The following is a 16074-nucleotide window of genomic DNA, read 5'->3' as shown; positions in this document are numbered from 1 at the left end:
GGAAAAAAAAAAAAAAAACAAAAAAAAAACAAAAAAACAATAAACCAAATAAGCTCCTCCCTTAAACCCCATTTCTCACTTGCAAGATTTTTTGTTTTCATTTCATTGTTCTGAACAGAGATAACTGCTTTTTCTGATTCCCTGTGAGTTCACTTGTAAAGTGAATTATGAGATACAGTATTTAAGAAGTGGAATGATTAGTAGGAGCTGTAAATTAAGCCAAACCTTTTGTGTGTAGCCATTCACATACTTAGTCTGATGGAAACCAAAATTTTTCTGTTCGGGTGTTGCAATCATAATTGATGAATTGAGCAGGGCTTTGCATTCATTGGAGGATACAATGTAATTAATCTTAAATCCAGTACCAATGCTTAATGATTGTTGCATAAGATGGTAGCTAGAATGCTGTTGTAATTTCACTCAAAAATTGTGTGGGATCCAAACTTTTACTAGTACGAACATTGTGTATGTTTTAAAAATGAAATACAGGAGCTGATCCATCAGTTAAGGAGCATGTTAAGCATAGAGAAGAACCAGAATGTTACTGGGATTGTATGTCTAAACAATGAGAAAGAAAGTACTTGCTGTGGAGCAACACCTATTGTAAGTATTGTAACTATTTTCTTTTTGAAAATGTAAACCAGTTAGTGTTTTATGAGATCAGTTTGCCCTTCTAAACAAGGAAGGCTAATGGTAAATAGAAACAGGCAATGGAATTGTTAGCAGTTAAATATTAACAAATATTTAACGCTATTTTAGTTTCATGATGTCCTTATCAGCTGTAGCTGAAAGCAGCACAAAGTCCATTCAAAGAACTTTTACATTGTGGACTGGAAAGAAGTTATTGTACATGTTTAGAACTGCTCGCTGTTGTGTACACACAGTTGTAGAGCTAAAGGTAGAATTCATTTAGATATTAAGGACAGTCCTATGCATTCTGTTTAAAAACACGGCCAAAATGACAAAGAACCAAACTCCATTTCCTGGAGTGTGAATACAAGAGTCTTTTGTATCTGGTTAAGCCTTAAAACCAGCTCAAAATGGCATCCTATATTCCACGAAAGGAAAAACACCAACCTCCTAACTATGTGGATGAATGAAATGCTTATTAAACTCTTTAAACGTGGACTGCACCTAAAGAAAGTTTTCAGGTGGTAATACTGTCTACTTAAATGGGAACACCTTCATCAGGGAGAGATTATATTATTATGAACTACAAAAATCTGTTTGATGTGACTTTGGGGAGTGAGAGTTGCTGAAAGGGAGGTAATTATTACAGGAGTAGTTTGTGTAGAGAATTAGCCAAAGTGTTTAGCTTATTGAGAGGGCTAAGGTCAAATAATGTCACGGGTTGCTGGAACTAGTTTGTGTGAACTGGTGAAGTAATTGTTATGTATTCAACCAAAGTAAATTTTGAGGAGATTGGGTGTTACTGAAGAACTACACACGAATTGCATCTCCCTGTCTCACTTATCCAAGTAGCTCTAAAAATAGTACTTGTGTGTGTGTGTATACAATGCTTTGAGAGGAAAACAGACCTAGCCTACAAGGAGAGGATGAAAGCATCCAGAAATCTCTCTTAAAGGTCCTGTGCCTCTGTTCTAGCAAATGCATAAATGCTTCCCAAGGTCAAATTCCGTTTTGTTTAGAGCAGATTCCTGGCCTTCTTTAGTCTCAAGTAAAGTTGTTCGGATCATTTAGTTTATCCCTCCAAACTGCAGTGCTAGGTTTGAGTTGAAAACCCTTCATGTCCTGTCTGGCCGTGTCCTTGGTGTCACCTCTGCTGTCACCGCTCGGGGGGAGCTGCCCGCGGGGTCGGGAAGCGCTTGCTTGTGCCAGAACTCGGCTGCGGATCGCTCCACCGTGGCGTTGTGGATAAACCTGGAATTCCGCTTCCCTGCGCCCTGTTACCCTCCAGTTCTGGGGTCTGCTCCCACGGTGCCGTCCGTGGCGCTTCCCGCTGCTCCCGCTCGGCTCCATCCCCTCGCACCGGGGCGGGAAGAGCCCGCTCCGGACCCTTCCAGCTGGGGCAGCGTCACCTCCTCAGACACCCGGGAAAGGAGGCACTTCAAAAAAAAGGTGCTCCCCAGATGGACAGCCGCTTTGCAGACCTCCACACTCGCAAGAGGAGGCAGCTGGTAGCAGACAGCAGAGATTTTCAAGAGTATAACGTGCAAATGCATAGAGATTCCTTTAAGCTATAAGCTTGAGGCTTATGAAGAGCATCTGGAATACAACTTCAGGGTGAAAAACAGGAAAGAAGTTGTCGATGCAAGACATAAAATTCAGCACATAAGCAGTAACGTAAAAGGCAAGACATGCATTCAGGTTCAGCCTGGTGTTAGTTAACGACCCGGCTCGCTCGGTTCGGCCGCCCCGCAGCGGGCGAGGGCAGAGCCGCGGCCGCTCCGTCCCGGCGCTCCCTCCCGCCGCCCGGTGGAGCCGCTCGGTGTGGCGGCGCTCGGCGGAGCCGCTCGGTGTGCCGGCTCTCTGTGGTGCGGGGGGCGGAGCGCTCGGCGTTTCCGCCGCCCGGCTCTGCCTTTCCGCCCGGACCGGCATGTGGCGGCGCGGGGCGCGGCGCGGGCGGCGCGGGGCGAGGGGCCCCGGGCCCCGGTAGCGGCGGGGGCAGCGCCACCGCAAGGCAAGGGGGGCACCGGGGGGGACCCTCGGGAGCGGGGCGAGGGGCTCCTCCTGCTGAGGAGGGGCCGGGGGGCTGCGGGCGGTGCTCACGCCGTTCCCCGTCCCGCAGGCGCGGGGCCGTGGCCATGCTGGGAGGGGACGAGTTCATCAGCTCCCCGCCCAGGAAGACGGTGCGGTTCGGGGGGACCCTCACCGACATCCTGCTCAAGTACGAGAAGGTGGGTGAGTGAGTGAGAGCGGCTCCGCGGTGCCTCCCTTGCATCCGGGCTGCCCGCGCTGGCTCCTGGGGGGTCATTCAGGGAGGAGACTCGTTTGGCCTTACACAACACCGTGTTTGAAGGCTTAGGGGAAAAACCTGAACGCGGTGAAAAGATTCCTCCCTTGAGTCAACCTGGGTGGATGTAAAGCTGGGCTTATGCCAAAGGGTGCACGGGGATCCCAACTGTGTCTGCAGCTGAACGTGAGCCAACTCTCGGTTGTCTTTCAGCACCTTGTTACTGCTGCCTCAGCCTTCCCTGAGCTGTCTCTCCCTTGCTTGTGTTCTTGATATACATGTTCAGCAGTAATAGGTTGTTGAGATACGTTGATGAAATGGGTATGTTTTGCTGGAAAAAAGTTAAATATTTTTGTTTCCCCTGCTAGGGTGATACCACAGATTTTGAGTTGTTGAAGCATCAGCTGTCAGATCCAGACATAAAGGTAAGAGTTTTCATAGTCAGATGATTTAAAGTTCGTCTGTCTAATGTAATCATCAGACAAGTCATTGTGGTGCTTACACAAGTCCTTTGCTTTAAACATTAGGTTGCATTTAATAGCATTTTGCTCTGTGGAAACTTCCAGAATTAAAACTCTAATTGTGAAAAAAAGCAATTGTCTATTTACACACATACATATATGCAGGATCTTTATAAATGGTGTCTCATGCTTAGTGACTCTTTGCTCTAGAGTGAGAAACCTTTGAGTCTGTCCTTGTTCCAGATGCCATCTTTCTGTCACTGATCCTTGATTTTAGAGATACTTCTGTACATCAAACCATGGTTTCTCACTTTAAGTTGCACCAAATTTTGCTTTCTGTTCTCACTAAGAACTTGTTGAATTAGGCAGTAACATGCATATGCATTTAGTCGTTATACCCAGAAACATCATTTCACAGCTGCAAGAACCCACCACGTTTCTGCCCTTTCCCCCTCCCCCCTTTGAATTAAACCACAAAACAGTGGGCAGGGTGCTGCAAGAAGCATCATGCCATAGGGAGTCCCTTTTCTCTTTAAAAAGGACATTCTGTAAAATGTTTTAAGCAGGCCTTTTGGAGCATACAGGCAAAGCTACTGTTTCAGTATCGTTTCAAGACTTGAATGTCCCTTCTGCTTAAACTAGAGGGAAAAAAAAAGAAAAAGAAGATTGAATGCCATTTTTTTAAGTATGTTCTGTGTGAGTGAGGTTTCATGCCTTAGTCTGCAGCTGAAGCCTTCTAGGCAGGCTGTTGGTTTAGGAGTCAACTTGCATGTATTCCTGCACTCAAGAACTTCTGTTGGTGAGCACACAAAGAAATTCCTCACATATTAATATAGTATAAATTTCTATTTACAATCTTAATATTTGACTTACAATTTTCTACTAATAGGTAATACTGTTTATTGGAATAGTTATCTGTTTTTTCTTCTTATTTTAAGGATGCCCAGATCATCAATTGGCTCCATGAATTTCGAACTTCTGTTGTATATTTGACCAAAGAGCTTGAACAACTGGTCAACATTTTGCTGGTAAGTATCAGTTTGCTACATGGAAAGATTAAGAGTTTAGTACTCAAAACATCTTTCTCTGACATCTTGATCTTTGCTTACTTTCAGAAGCTGCCATGGTTGGGAAGGAGCCGAGAGGTAGTGGAAGAATACCTGGGTTTTCTTGGCAATCTGGTGTCAGCACAAACTGTCCATCTCAGGCCGTGCCTCCGGATGATTGTGTCACAGTTTGTCCCCCGTAAGTTACTTTTCTCTTACTCTTCTTTATTTGCTTATCAGTGTCTTCCCCAGATAAATTCTGTGTAAGTACAACATGACAATTAATTACTGAGTCATTGAGGGGTTTTAGAAGGCATATTTTGGTGGCCAACAGATATCCTCTTCTGAAGATGTGTTGGAAATGGATGAACTGTGTAATGTTATTCCTACTGAAAAGGTAAGCTGCAGTGAGGTTCATGTCAGATGTTCTCAAGAGCCTTCTGGTTCTGTGAATAAAACAGTCTTTTAGAAAGTCTTGTGGCTAATTTTTATGCTTTAGTCCTGATGAAGACTCTAGTGCAGTGTGTTTGACATTGAACCTGTTACCTTTAAAATTTGTACAATTTTGGTAAAATAATCTCACTTTTTGCTAGCTCGGATAACCATCAGAGAAGACGACGTGGATATTTCAGATTCTGATGATGATGATGAAAGTGAGTATAAAGGAAGCACGGCTTACATATGCTGCTGTAGTACCTTCACTGAACAAGTATACAATGTGTATTGCTCCTTTTTTACAAAATTATTCATCAGATTTTAAGTAAAATATAAAGAAACAGTACATCCTTAAATAACCAAATCAGAGTCTTTTGTATACTCAAATCAATGCTGTGCTGACCCACTCCTTGTTATTTCCAAAATATTCCTGTTGGTGCCGTGTCTGTAGGAATAGACTATGTAGGAGAATGTTCCTTATCCTAGATTGTTTCAAAGCCAAAGGATAGTTAGGAGTTGTTTGGTTTCCATTTTATTTACCTCAATGTACATTCCCCCCTCAAAGGAACATTTTGGCAAATGTGATTTCCTCGGGAATCTTTCAATTGTTTAGTTGATATGAACTGGTTTTACTGCTTCCTAGTTGAGTTTTCTGTAAACAAATGCATAAGAATACTTTTTTGTTTCTCTAGACCTTTCTGAAAACTTCAATACATGCCACAGAGCATTGCAGACTGTTGCAAGATACGTTCCTTCGTGAGTATATAATCCCATGGCTTTGTGTCCCTTTCCTTGCAGATTTAAAGCTTCTGAACTGCTGGGTTTTTCCCCCTCTTAATTGGAACTATACTACTTAGTTTCCTCGCATGTTTTTTCCTAATGTTCACTAACTGGTGGAATGCTCTCATGGTAATAACCTCTAACTTCTGCATTTGATTTATTTTTTTTTAATTATAGGACACCACAATTTCTCATGCCAATACTGGTGGAATACTTTCCTTTCATTAATAAATCAGAAAGAACTCTGGTAAGAGCTGTGAATGTTTTTGTGGACTTGTTCACTTGTTTTTATTTAAATGTATAAATGTACTAAAATAGTATTACAACCAATTTGGTGGCACTGAATGCAGATCTTTGAGAGTATTTATATATATGTATAAATACATATGTAATAACCATACGTATGGTTGTGTCTGTTTAGTATAAGGTTGTCCAAGCATTCTGAAGCTCCTTGTGCATAAGCATTATGCAAGTCTTTAATGACATAACTGCATATCTTTTCCACAGGATTGCTTTCTTAATCAGTGCACAGGATGGACCTCTTTGAGGATGAGTCTCAGGGTTGTGTAGTCAGGAGACGGTAGGACACCTGTCTCGTTTGTTATCGAAACTGGAGAGTGTTTATTAGAGGAGCAGGGGATTTGATAAGCAGACAGGAAGCAGTGGATGTTATAGTGAAATCCAAACTGTGGTGCGGAGCCCTAAGTTGGTTTAGTGTAACTGGCACAGTGCTCATGTGTGGTGAAAAACAAGCTGGAAACTTTTTATAGGGTATGGCTCTTGTGTCATCTTTACATTTACTTGTTCCAACTTGATATGTTGGCACTTTATCTTACAGGAACGCAGAGCCCTGCTCCTCCAGCCAAGTTCAGCTGAAGCTGTGTTTTGAACACATCAAGTGTGGAAAAATCCCCAGAGTTCTTTGTGTATCTTGCTGGGTTTTTTATTTTGTTGTTGTTGTTGTTGTTTTAATCCTAATAACTTGAAGCATCAGTTCCTTGTCTGTAAAATGGGGGGTAATAGCTCATACATGGTGTTAGGAGATTTATTTATGTAGCAGCTCAGTGAGGAACAAGTCATAAAGAAACGTGTAACTGTTGCAGGGCAAGGCTCGAATGAAGTGTAATAAAATATGGTCCATGCATTGTTAAATATTTCCAATTTACACATTCTCACTAAACTATCTCTACTCATTTTATGTACTGAGCAAGCCAGATGGCCTGTGGAAAAATCATATGTACTCATGTAATTAAAGGTTGTGCTATAATGCATATTCACAAAGAGACTGGGGTGTACTTCAGTGCAGGGTTTACCTGGGTTTATGCACCGGCTTGACAGTCCTGCTGCATGAAAGTTGCAGGGTTGTCTTTTGTAGATATTTGAGTACACGTGGGGGGCCCATTCACGCTCACAAAACTTGTCTGTTAACTTGCTTGATTTATAGTCAGAATGACTGAGGAGGCAGACCTGTGGAATTCAGAATTGTTGCTGATGTATTGTAATAATCTGAAATAAAGACTGTATTAAGTCTCACTTGAAGCAATTCTAGTATAACTGGTTCTGCATGTAGTGGGGAATAGGCTTCATTTTCCTACAGAAAGTTTAGACAAACTCCTATGGAAATAACTTTTCTTACAGAATATTTGGGAAAAGTTGCATGGCAATAGTAGGTTAAGTAGTTAATGATAACACATCTTAACAATTGAAAGTTGATGTTCATACATTAACTTATTCTAGATTGAATACAATCTGTTTAAACCTGTTTCTGGGTCTTTAGACAATAAATGAAGAAACTTGTTTTCTAAAAGTCCTTGGCAGAAATTAGACTTGGTGTTGACATTATTATAGATACCAATTAATTTTGTATTACAGGAATGTTATGTTCATAACCTGCTGCGAGTTACGGTGTACCTTCCAACTCTGAGGCTTCAAATTCTGGAGCTTATTGTTGAAAAGCTGCTGAAGTTGGATGTGAGTTTATTCTGGGTTACCTTTTGTGGATGCTTGGTGTTAAAATGCAGAGTAGGAAATGAAATACACTTCAGTTTTAAGCTTGACAGAAAATCTACTGCAGTAGTGCTTGTGATAATGTGTGTAAAACCAGCTGAATTTAGACCACACTGCCAGGCTTCAGATGTTCCCATGGAAGTGTATGGTGTGTACTGTGAGTCCCTTCGTGGAATGTCCCTGCCAGAGTCAAAACAACTGCTTTGTGCTGATCAGTGCTGATATGCAGAGAACGTGCTTCTCTTTGTGTGGTTGAGTGGTCATATCATCTCTTTGAAGTAAAAGGATTTACCATCCTAAAAAAGACAGCTGGGGTAGCACTGTAAATGATCAAGGCTTTTTATCTCAGCATATGAACAGTCTGGGGAGAGCTTATTATATTTGGCAGGTAAAGTTTCAGGGAGCTTTGGAGTGTGCATTTGTGTAGGGCATATCATTCCCTTTTAAAATGGTTATTTAGTCCAGGACAAAATCTAGTCAAGAACTTACTTATGTTGTCATTTCTTTTATATGAATAATAAAAGAAAAGGTTTCATATTATTGTCATGGTTTTATAAAAATAAATTTCTTGTTTATAACTGTAGGTCAGCACTCCACAGCAAGATATTGAAGATGCTGAAGAAACTGCTAATAACTCTGGTAGTGAGGAGAAATCTACAGAGGAGGGACTTTTTGACATGGTTGGCTATCTTGTTCTGCTAAATTTTTTTTTTTTTTTTTTTGGTTAAATTTTCACTTCTGAAGTGGCTGTGAACTAAGTGTAGGAATTCATTCTTGCTTTGTTGTTACTGCACTGTACACAGCTCTTGAAACCTGAACAGATAACAAATGATTAACGTGTTCTCAGCTATTGACTTTATTCATGTACATACCCAGTGTACATGCAGTGAATCGATTTCAATCTGTAAAAGCACAAGCAGCTCTGCACAAAGCCAGTTAAAGAATTCGTGGTGCTTGGCTTGGTTCACAAAGCTTTGCTCATACTGTGTAATTGGATACTGCTCTTCTAAGAAAAATAATGAAACTTCAGCATATTGCTGAAAGAGAAATTTAGTATCACTTTTCCTGTAATTGCTGTCTCTGATGTTGTGCATATAAAACCTGCATTTATCATTTTTATCTACCAGGAGGAAGATGAAGAAAGAAAAGGAAACAAAGTTGTCTCTCCCAGTAGTGAGAGAATGGCCCATCCCCTTGCCGAGCGCCTCGATATTCTGATGACCATCCTGTTTTCCTACATCAAGGATGTTTGCCACGTGGATGGTAAGAACACTTGCACTAGACCCAGATTTGTTGTTTTGCTAACAAGTAAGAAACACAAAAGAGGAGTTCTTGCTGTCTGCTGCTGCAAGGTAGAGCAGAATTCTGCCAGCAGCAGGCTCTGTCCACATTCCTGCCTCTGCCCGGTGTTACTGTGAGAGGTACGGTTATGACTTAAAAGGGTTAGTCCTCAATTGGAGACATTCCAGTTCCATAAATATGATACTGTATCCAAAATGTGACAGGGTATAAGTACTTTATCATCTGCTCTACTTGAGTGCTAGAATTATGGATCCTTTCAACATCACAAGGACTGGAAGCAAATCAAAGCAACCAGACACGTCAGTCAGTTGGAATTGCTACAGCAGGGCTTTGTGTTAGGAAACAAAATGAAAGAAATGTCTTATACTGGTATGTAGTAAGGGCTTGAATTCCTTGGATTTATATATTTAAAACAGAATATTTAGAAACCATTTTACTATATCTTCTCCACGTAAGTCAGGTGATTTATTTCTTAGGGTTTTTTTCTGAATTAACATATTATTGGTAAGTTTGCATGTCTACTAGTTTTGTATGTGTGTGCACACAGAGCTGTTCTTCATATACACCACCTTAAAAAGCAGTAGAACTGAAGACCTGGAAAGTCTTACTATAAGTAATTTTTAGATGTCAGATAAGCTGAAAAGTCAGTTTAACACTGTTTTTTTACATACTTCTTACTGGTGTAGAAAGATATCAATACCACTTTTGCAGCACGAGGGTAGAAAAGAAGTCCTGAAATGTCTCATTTCGTTCTGTTTCATTGTTGTGTAGGAAAACTCAATATCAGCAACACAAAGGACTTGTACCGGGATCTGGTTTCTGTTTTTGACAAGCTCATTTTACCAACCCATGCTTCATGCCACGTACAGTATTTCATGTTTTACATCTGCAGCTTTAAATTGGTGAGTAAAAGCTGGTTGTAAAATGCAGTGTCCTCTGTCATTTCTGCCCCTCCTTGTTTTGGCTTTTTTTAAACATGAAACCGTTGTTTTCTGCTGTAATTCTTGTCTGAAGATAGCAAGTACATGAGGATCATTAGGGCCTTTGTTGTCTTTTCCTTCTCTGTTACTCCATTCCTAAAGTTTTTCTTCCTGCTGTTGCTCTTCCCATGTTGTTCATAAACTGCACACCGATGGAATCTAAGCAAATGTGGTTACAAGGGACCTCTTTTACAAGAGTATCAGTTGGACTTCTGCACCCAGGACATGGTGCTCCAGCAAGTTTCTTCAGCATCCCAAAACTCTCTTTAAAGATAACTCTCCTGTTGGATCTTATATTTGAAAATTGTGTCTGCTGTTTGTTGTGTCCCCCTCATTTTCCCATCTCTGTCAGCACTGTTGTTCTTTCTTTTACACATAACAATAAGAACACACGTGCCTTTTGCATGAAAGTAGTTAAAAGGCCAGTTAAGGTACTGCCCTGTGTCTGACAGTGGTGAATAGTGCTGGAAAGAGTATCAGGATGGGGTCAGCCATGTGTGATGTTTGGCTGCAGTACCTGCAGCAGCAGCCTGGTAACTTCCTGAGCTAAAGTCATGGTGGTAACATTTGGACAAATTCAAGGAGAAGGTATCTCATGATATTGTGCTTTTTGTAATGATGTGAATTTTTGGAATCACGAACTTGTGTGGCGAAAAGTTCCACAATGTAACATTTAAGGTTAAGAATCACTTTTGTTCTTTACATTCTTTTTCCTGCTCTTTCCAGCTGCTTCTGCTACAAGACTTGGTGAACAGTCATTTCATATTTCCCTTCTTATCACACTTGTTTTTAAACACTTCTGGTGTATCTTTTCCTGATTCTTTCCTAGACTTCTTCCCTCTGCTTTTTACAACTGAGTATTATAGAAAGAGACACAGAAGTGAGTGTTCTTCCACCATGTGTAGAAATTGCTATTTACTACAGTTATAGGTAGATTTTTTTAATGACTTGGTTATAGAAATTATGGAAATTGAATATTAGAAATGTACTACTTAAATAGTGTTACCAGTATAACAACTCAGAATTGCTGTTTATCTTTATCCAGGGGTTGGCTGAGGCATTTTTAGACCATCTTTGGAAAAAACTGCAGGATCCAAACAATCCTTCAGTGATCAGACAGACTGCTGGGAGTTACATTGGCAGCTTCTTGGCAAGAGCTAAATTTATTCCAGTTGTGTAAGTTGTTTTGATGCGTGAGCAGAACCAACTTTGATTGCTGAGCAGAATTCACAGGCTGCACGCACAATGCTGGTCTGCTGTTCCCACTGCTTTGCCAGTCAGCCTGAATCAAGGGGCTTGTGTCCTTTCAGCAATACTGTTTCAGTATTGTTTTGAATTTCCTGGAAAGTTTTGCATGTACAGGATGCAGATTAATGATTGTTGGGATTCATGGCTTACTCTTCAAGGCCTCACTTTATTAGCTTGAGTGCTGAACATGGGTAGGTTGTGTTGACTTCAGGCACAGCCATGGATTTCTGGTGTATCTGATGTTCAGAAGCAGGTATCTTTAGTGCCCAATATTTGGCATTTTATGTAGACTCTGGGACAGAGAAAACAGGTGTTCCAGTATTTTGATACAGGTGTATTAAAATACTCAAGCAGATGGGTGAAAATGTCTTTTTTTTTTTTTTTTTTTGTGGGTACAGTGATTTTAACATTGAAGTTAGTTGGATTTTAGAATTACCTGATGGACATGGGAGGCATCTCTTTCTGTACTACCTATAGCCCAGGATTCTGATTGTTTGTTGTGTGTTCACATCCAACGTGTGCTCAGGGATTGATCTCTTCTGGCATCTTGTGCTTTCACTGACTGCTGATTGATTCATTTTATGCTGAGATAAAAGAGAAAGCTCGTAACACAATCTCATTTTTTTAAATGAGATTTTCTTACTAATGTTTTTATAAAAACTGAGATCCTTGAATACTTGTTTAACACCATTTCAGGGGCTGTTTTTACACTTCTTTTTCTCCCTCCCTTCATTATAGCACAGTAAAAGCATGTCTGGATCTTCTGGTGAACTGGATGCATAAATACATTGATAATCAGGATACAGGAGCTAATGCTTACTGTGATGTAGCTCTCCATGGGCCATTTTACTCTACATGTCAGGCTGTGTTCTATACACTTATTTTCCGTCATAAACAACTTCTGGATGGAAACTTAAGGAAAGGTGAGTATATTAGGTTTGAAAGGATTAATTTGCAAGTTTTATTGTTGATGTGTTCTGTAATAGTCGGTTCAGTCAAGTATCTGATGGTAGATTTATGCTCTTGTGCTCTGAGGGAAATGAGATGCCTTGTAGATGTGTTGGGCTACCAGGCTACATGATCTTTTTCCCCTATTGAAAACAATGCTGATAACTGTAGAAAGCCAGCATGGGCTTCAGTTAATAATCTGTATTGATGACTCTGCCTCTCTCAGTGCTTCTAATGGGTGTGCAGATTTTGTGTGTGTGTTAGGAGGATCCCCCATCTGTGGGAGTAACTTCCCTGCTGAACAAGTTGTGGGCCAGATCTCCACTGGGAGAGAGTGTCCTAGGATATGTTCCTGTGGTGTTGAGCAGGGTCCAGGCTTGTCACACTGGAAATTGTTAGAAATTAAGTTCAGCTTATATGATATTATTAACCTGGTTTTGTCAAATGTTCTTATTTTCAAGGTCTGTCATATCTGCAGAGTTTAAATTTTGAGCGCATTGTGATGTGTCAGCTCAACCCACTGAAGATTTGTATCCCTTCTGTTGTCAACTTGTTTGCTGCTATTACCAGGTACCAGTTCCAGCTTCAGATGTTGGTGTGTATCTGAAACCAGCACAGTACTTAAAATGTGGGTTTTGGTAGGCACAGTATAAATATTATCTAAGACATAACGCTGTCCATGTTCCAGGGGTGATAAGTTTATTCTGGTTCAGTTTCAATGCAAGCCTGCAGCACTATGATTGCTCTGTGTTGGAGCCAGCGGGATTCTACTTGGAGTAAAGTTGATAGGAGTATAGAGGAAGAGAGAACAGGCGCCTTACCTTGTGACTATCTTGAAAACTCCTAGTGTCAGCTGGAAAATGGAAGATAGAAGCGATGTTTGTTAAAAAATAACTTTGTATTTTAATACCATCTGAAATCCCTGCTTTAGGTATGCTAAAAGTGCTTACCTTTTCTTTGTTACCTTTCTTAAAGGAAATACCAGCTGGTGTTCTGCTACACCATCATTGAGAGGAACAACAGGCAGTTCATCCCGGTTGTTCGGAGCGGCACAGGAGGTGACCTCGTGCAGACCTGCACCAACCCCCTGGACAGCTTCTTCCCCTTTGATCCCTACATACTCAAAAGGTAGTTAAAAGGGAGCAACTTGTTTCTTGTTATTTTTTTGTGAGCATAGTGTAGGCTGTTAAAAATACCCAGTTAGGAATTAGGAGAAATGACTGTACCAGAAGTCCTCAAGCAAACCTTTGTGATTTATACCTATCAGCAAAATGGAGGTATTTTTTTCATGGGATTAATTGAGGATTATATAGGGATTAATTGAGTCGTTTGTAAAACCCTAGAGAGGGCTATCAAAATGTCAGAGCATTTTATATTGCATTATTAAAATTAAATATATTTAACTTCTACTAAATATATTAACTCCTTCTGTGTTTTGATTCCTCTCTCAGGTCAAAGAAGACCATTGATCCTCTTTATCAGTTCTGGGAAGAGCTGAGTGCTGAAGATCTTGAGAATCTAAAGAAACCCATTAAAAAGGTAATCTTTCTAATCTTTCCTGATGAAAACACAGTTCAGCTTTTTCCAAATCTCCATCAGCTGCTTCTATTGCAGGATTTGTTTTTAAAATAGGTGTGACTACACTGAACTGTGATTGAAATTTGGAAGCTTTAGGAATTGATCCAAGCACTTTTCCCCTCTTCTGCAGCACAGGACCCCTGTGAAAGCTTTATGAACACACTCAGAATATGGACACGATGATGTCACTGGGAGGTCCACTCTAGATATGATTTAGTTGCCATATTTCATAATGAGAGTACATCTAATTCTCTTACCATTTTAACTAGCCATGACAGTTGTCGTGTAAATCCAGGTCTCTCAAGATTTGACAGTATCTTTCTGCTCTCACTGATCCTTTCAAATTTTATGCAGGGTACTTCTGAAGATGAAGATGATGACTTCTTGAAAGGAGAAACCCCTCAAAATGATGGTGTGGTTGGAATTGCTCCAAATTCCTACGAGTCCAGCACCCGGAGCCCCGTGAGCAGCATTGGCTCCCCTGCAGACTGTTATGGGCCGTTCCCTCAGTGACACACGGCGGGTCAGGAGTGAGAAGGCTGAAAACTTGTGTGCAATGTTTTTCTCTGCAAAGAGACTTTAGCTCAATTTTTCCAAACTGGCAAATGTTTTAAGTAACTACATTTAAGAAAAATTATTGTTTCTCTATCATCAGATTTCTACAGATATGTTATAGTAGAGTGGTATGTTGCTAGAAAACCTTACAGAATAAATAGGGTGATATTTTGCAAATTTCACATTGAAATGGTTTTTATGACTTAGAAGGGATTTTTTTTTTAATAGTTTCTCCTGACTCTTAAAAACTTTGTTTACTAATGTTTCTCTACAAGGTTTTGTATATCAGAGGTGAAATTCTGGTATTTCTTCCTGCTGATTTGTGTGGGGGCCAGAACTCCCCTGTCAGTGTTCAGACTCTACTCTGATGACTCTTCTTGAGTTGGTTTCAAAGTGAAGGTGTGATCCCTAGATAGGCAGGCCATGAACCAGTCTGACAGTGGTTCTTCTACACACAGCTCTTAAGCTTTTCTTGTCTGTAGAACAGTATTTGGTGAAGCCATTTGACAGTGGAGTGTACTCAATAAGCACTTGTGTTCCTTAAATCTGTAGCTGACACACACCTTTCCCAGCTATGAAAGTTCAGACATGTAAAAGTGATGATTGTTGGAAGTGTTGAAAATGAGGGAGTAGCTGAATGTATTATTTGTAGATAGTTTTCTTTAGAGTGCTTATGAAGCACTCTGAGACAGGTATTTATTTGCAGGTTTTGAAGTTTATATGTGAATGCTGAAAATAGGAAAAAAAAATCTTCCCTTGTGGAAAGAAAGTGATGCTGTCAGTGGTGTCCTTGTGTTGTCCGTGTGTCAGTCACTGTTGAGTTTCTCTGCAGAAGTTTCTTGTCTTTTTATGGTTGCTGGCTTTTAGATTTGAGTAAAAATATAAACAGTGGGGGAAAAATGTTATTTGTGCAACATTTAGGTTAAAATTTATGTATTTGGACTAAACTCTAATTGCCCTTCTTTAGAATCTGAACTTGGAGGCTTTCAAGACAACATTTTTATTTGGAGCCAATAAAGATTGATGCCAATAGTGCAATGCTTACACTTTTGAGAAAACCCCATGTCTGTGTGTAACTGAGGTGCTCTCTGTGTAGCCTGGCTTCTCAAAGCCAGGGTGTTTGTTCTGACAGACTGCAGAAATGAGTTCTGGGGATGACATTGCAAAGTGCATCAGTGAACCTGTTCATCGTTGTATAAACTGAGTTTTTGTGTTTAATTTTAGTCCTCTTTATTGTCAGTCCTGAGTAATAAACAATAGATTTCCACCTGAAATAATTGCATTTTCTCCTGGCATGCAAGAACCCTTCTCAAATCAAGAGCAAGCAAAGCATAATTTCAAATACACCTTTCAGCTGCTTCTTCCAAAAGGAGGCTAAAACTTCTGCAGTTTTAATACCAGGTATGTGATTCAGGAGTTTCCATGTCTTATTAAAAACAAAGCAAAAAAAAAAACCTGTTACTGTAGTATAACATCAAAAAGTATGCAGACATTGAACTGTCTGTACTGAAGTTGCACAGTTTTCACTTGATGTGTTTCTGGACCCTCAGCTGTGCTCAGTGTAATTGCAGGCAGGTGTGCTGGCAGGTGCTGGCATTTTGCTAAAGAGACTTTGTAAATACTGCTGACAGTGAGGAATGCTGATTTGGAAGTGGAATTTTGTGTCACTTTGAGAGATTCAGTGCACCTTTTGAACAAAGTGTGTGCTACAGAATCATTGAATGGCCTGGGTTGGAAGGGACCTTAAAGATCGTTTAGTTTCAATCCTCTGGGACACTTTTCCCTGGACCAGGTTGCTGGTCCATCCTGGCCTAGAACAC

At 40.5% G+C, this 16074-nt stretch overlaps 1 protein-coding gene across 1 annotated transcript; it reads left to right on the top strand.

Annotated features, from left to right (window-relative positions):
* The first annotated feature begins 2714 nt into the window (after positions 1-2714).
* RRN3 (RRN3 homolog, RNA polymerase I transcription factor) lies at positions 2715-15528 on the top strand. Its single transcript, XM_027885459.1, has 17 exons — positions 2715-2858; positions 3283-3339; positions 4314-4403; positions 4491-4620; positions 5015-5074; positions 5549-5612; positions 5814-5883; positions 7509-7607; positions 8228-8323; positions 8771-8906; positions 9717-9847; positions 10971-11101; positions 11912-12096; positions 12583-12691; positions 13097-13249; positions 13573-13660; positions 14054-15528. Exons 1-17 carry the CDS (start codon positions 2766-2768, stop codon positions 14210-14212), a joined length of 1851 nt encoding a protein of 616 aa, XP_027741260.1. The 5' UTR covers positions 2715-2765; the 3' UTR covers positions 14213-15528.
* Positions 15529-16074: the final 546 nt, after the last annotated feature.

Source organism: Empidonax traillii, unplaced genomic scaffold (genome assembly GCF_003031625.1).
Source record: "Empidonax traillii isolate 1590-97213 ecotype Southwest subspecies unplaced genomic scaffold, ASM303162v1 scaffold166:size2381449, whole genome shotgun sequence".
In the NCBI taxonomy this organism is placed as follows: domain Eukaryota; kingdom Metazoa; phylum Chordata; class Aves; order Passeriformes; family Tyrannidae; genus Empidonax; species Empidonax traillii.
Note: the sequence above shows the minus strand (reverse complement) of the source record. Positions and strands in the feature narration are given on the sequence as shown.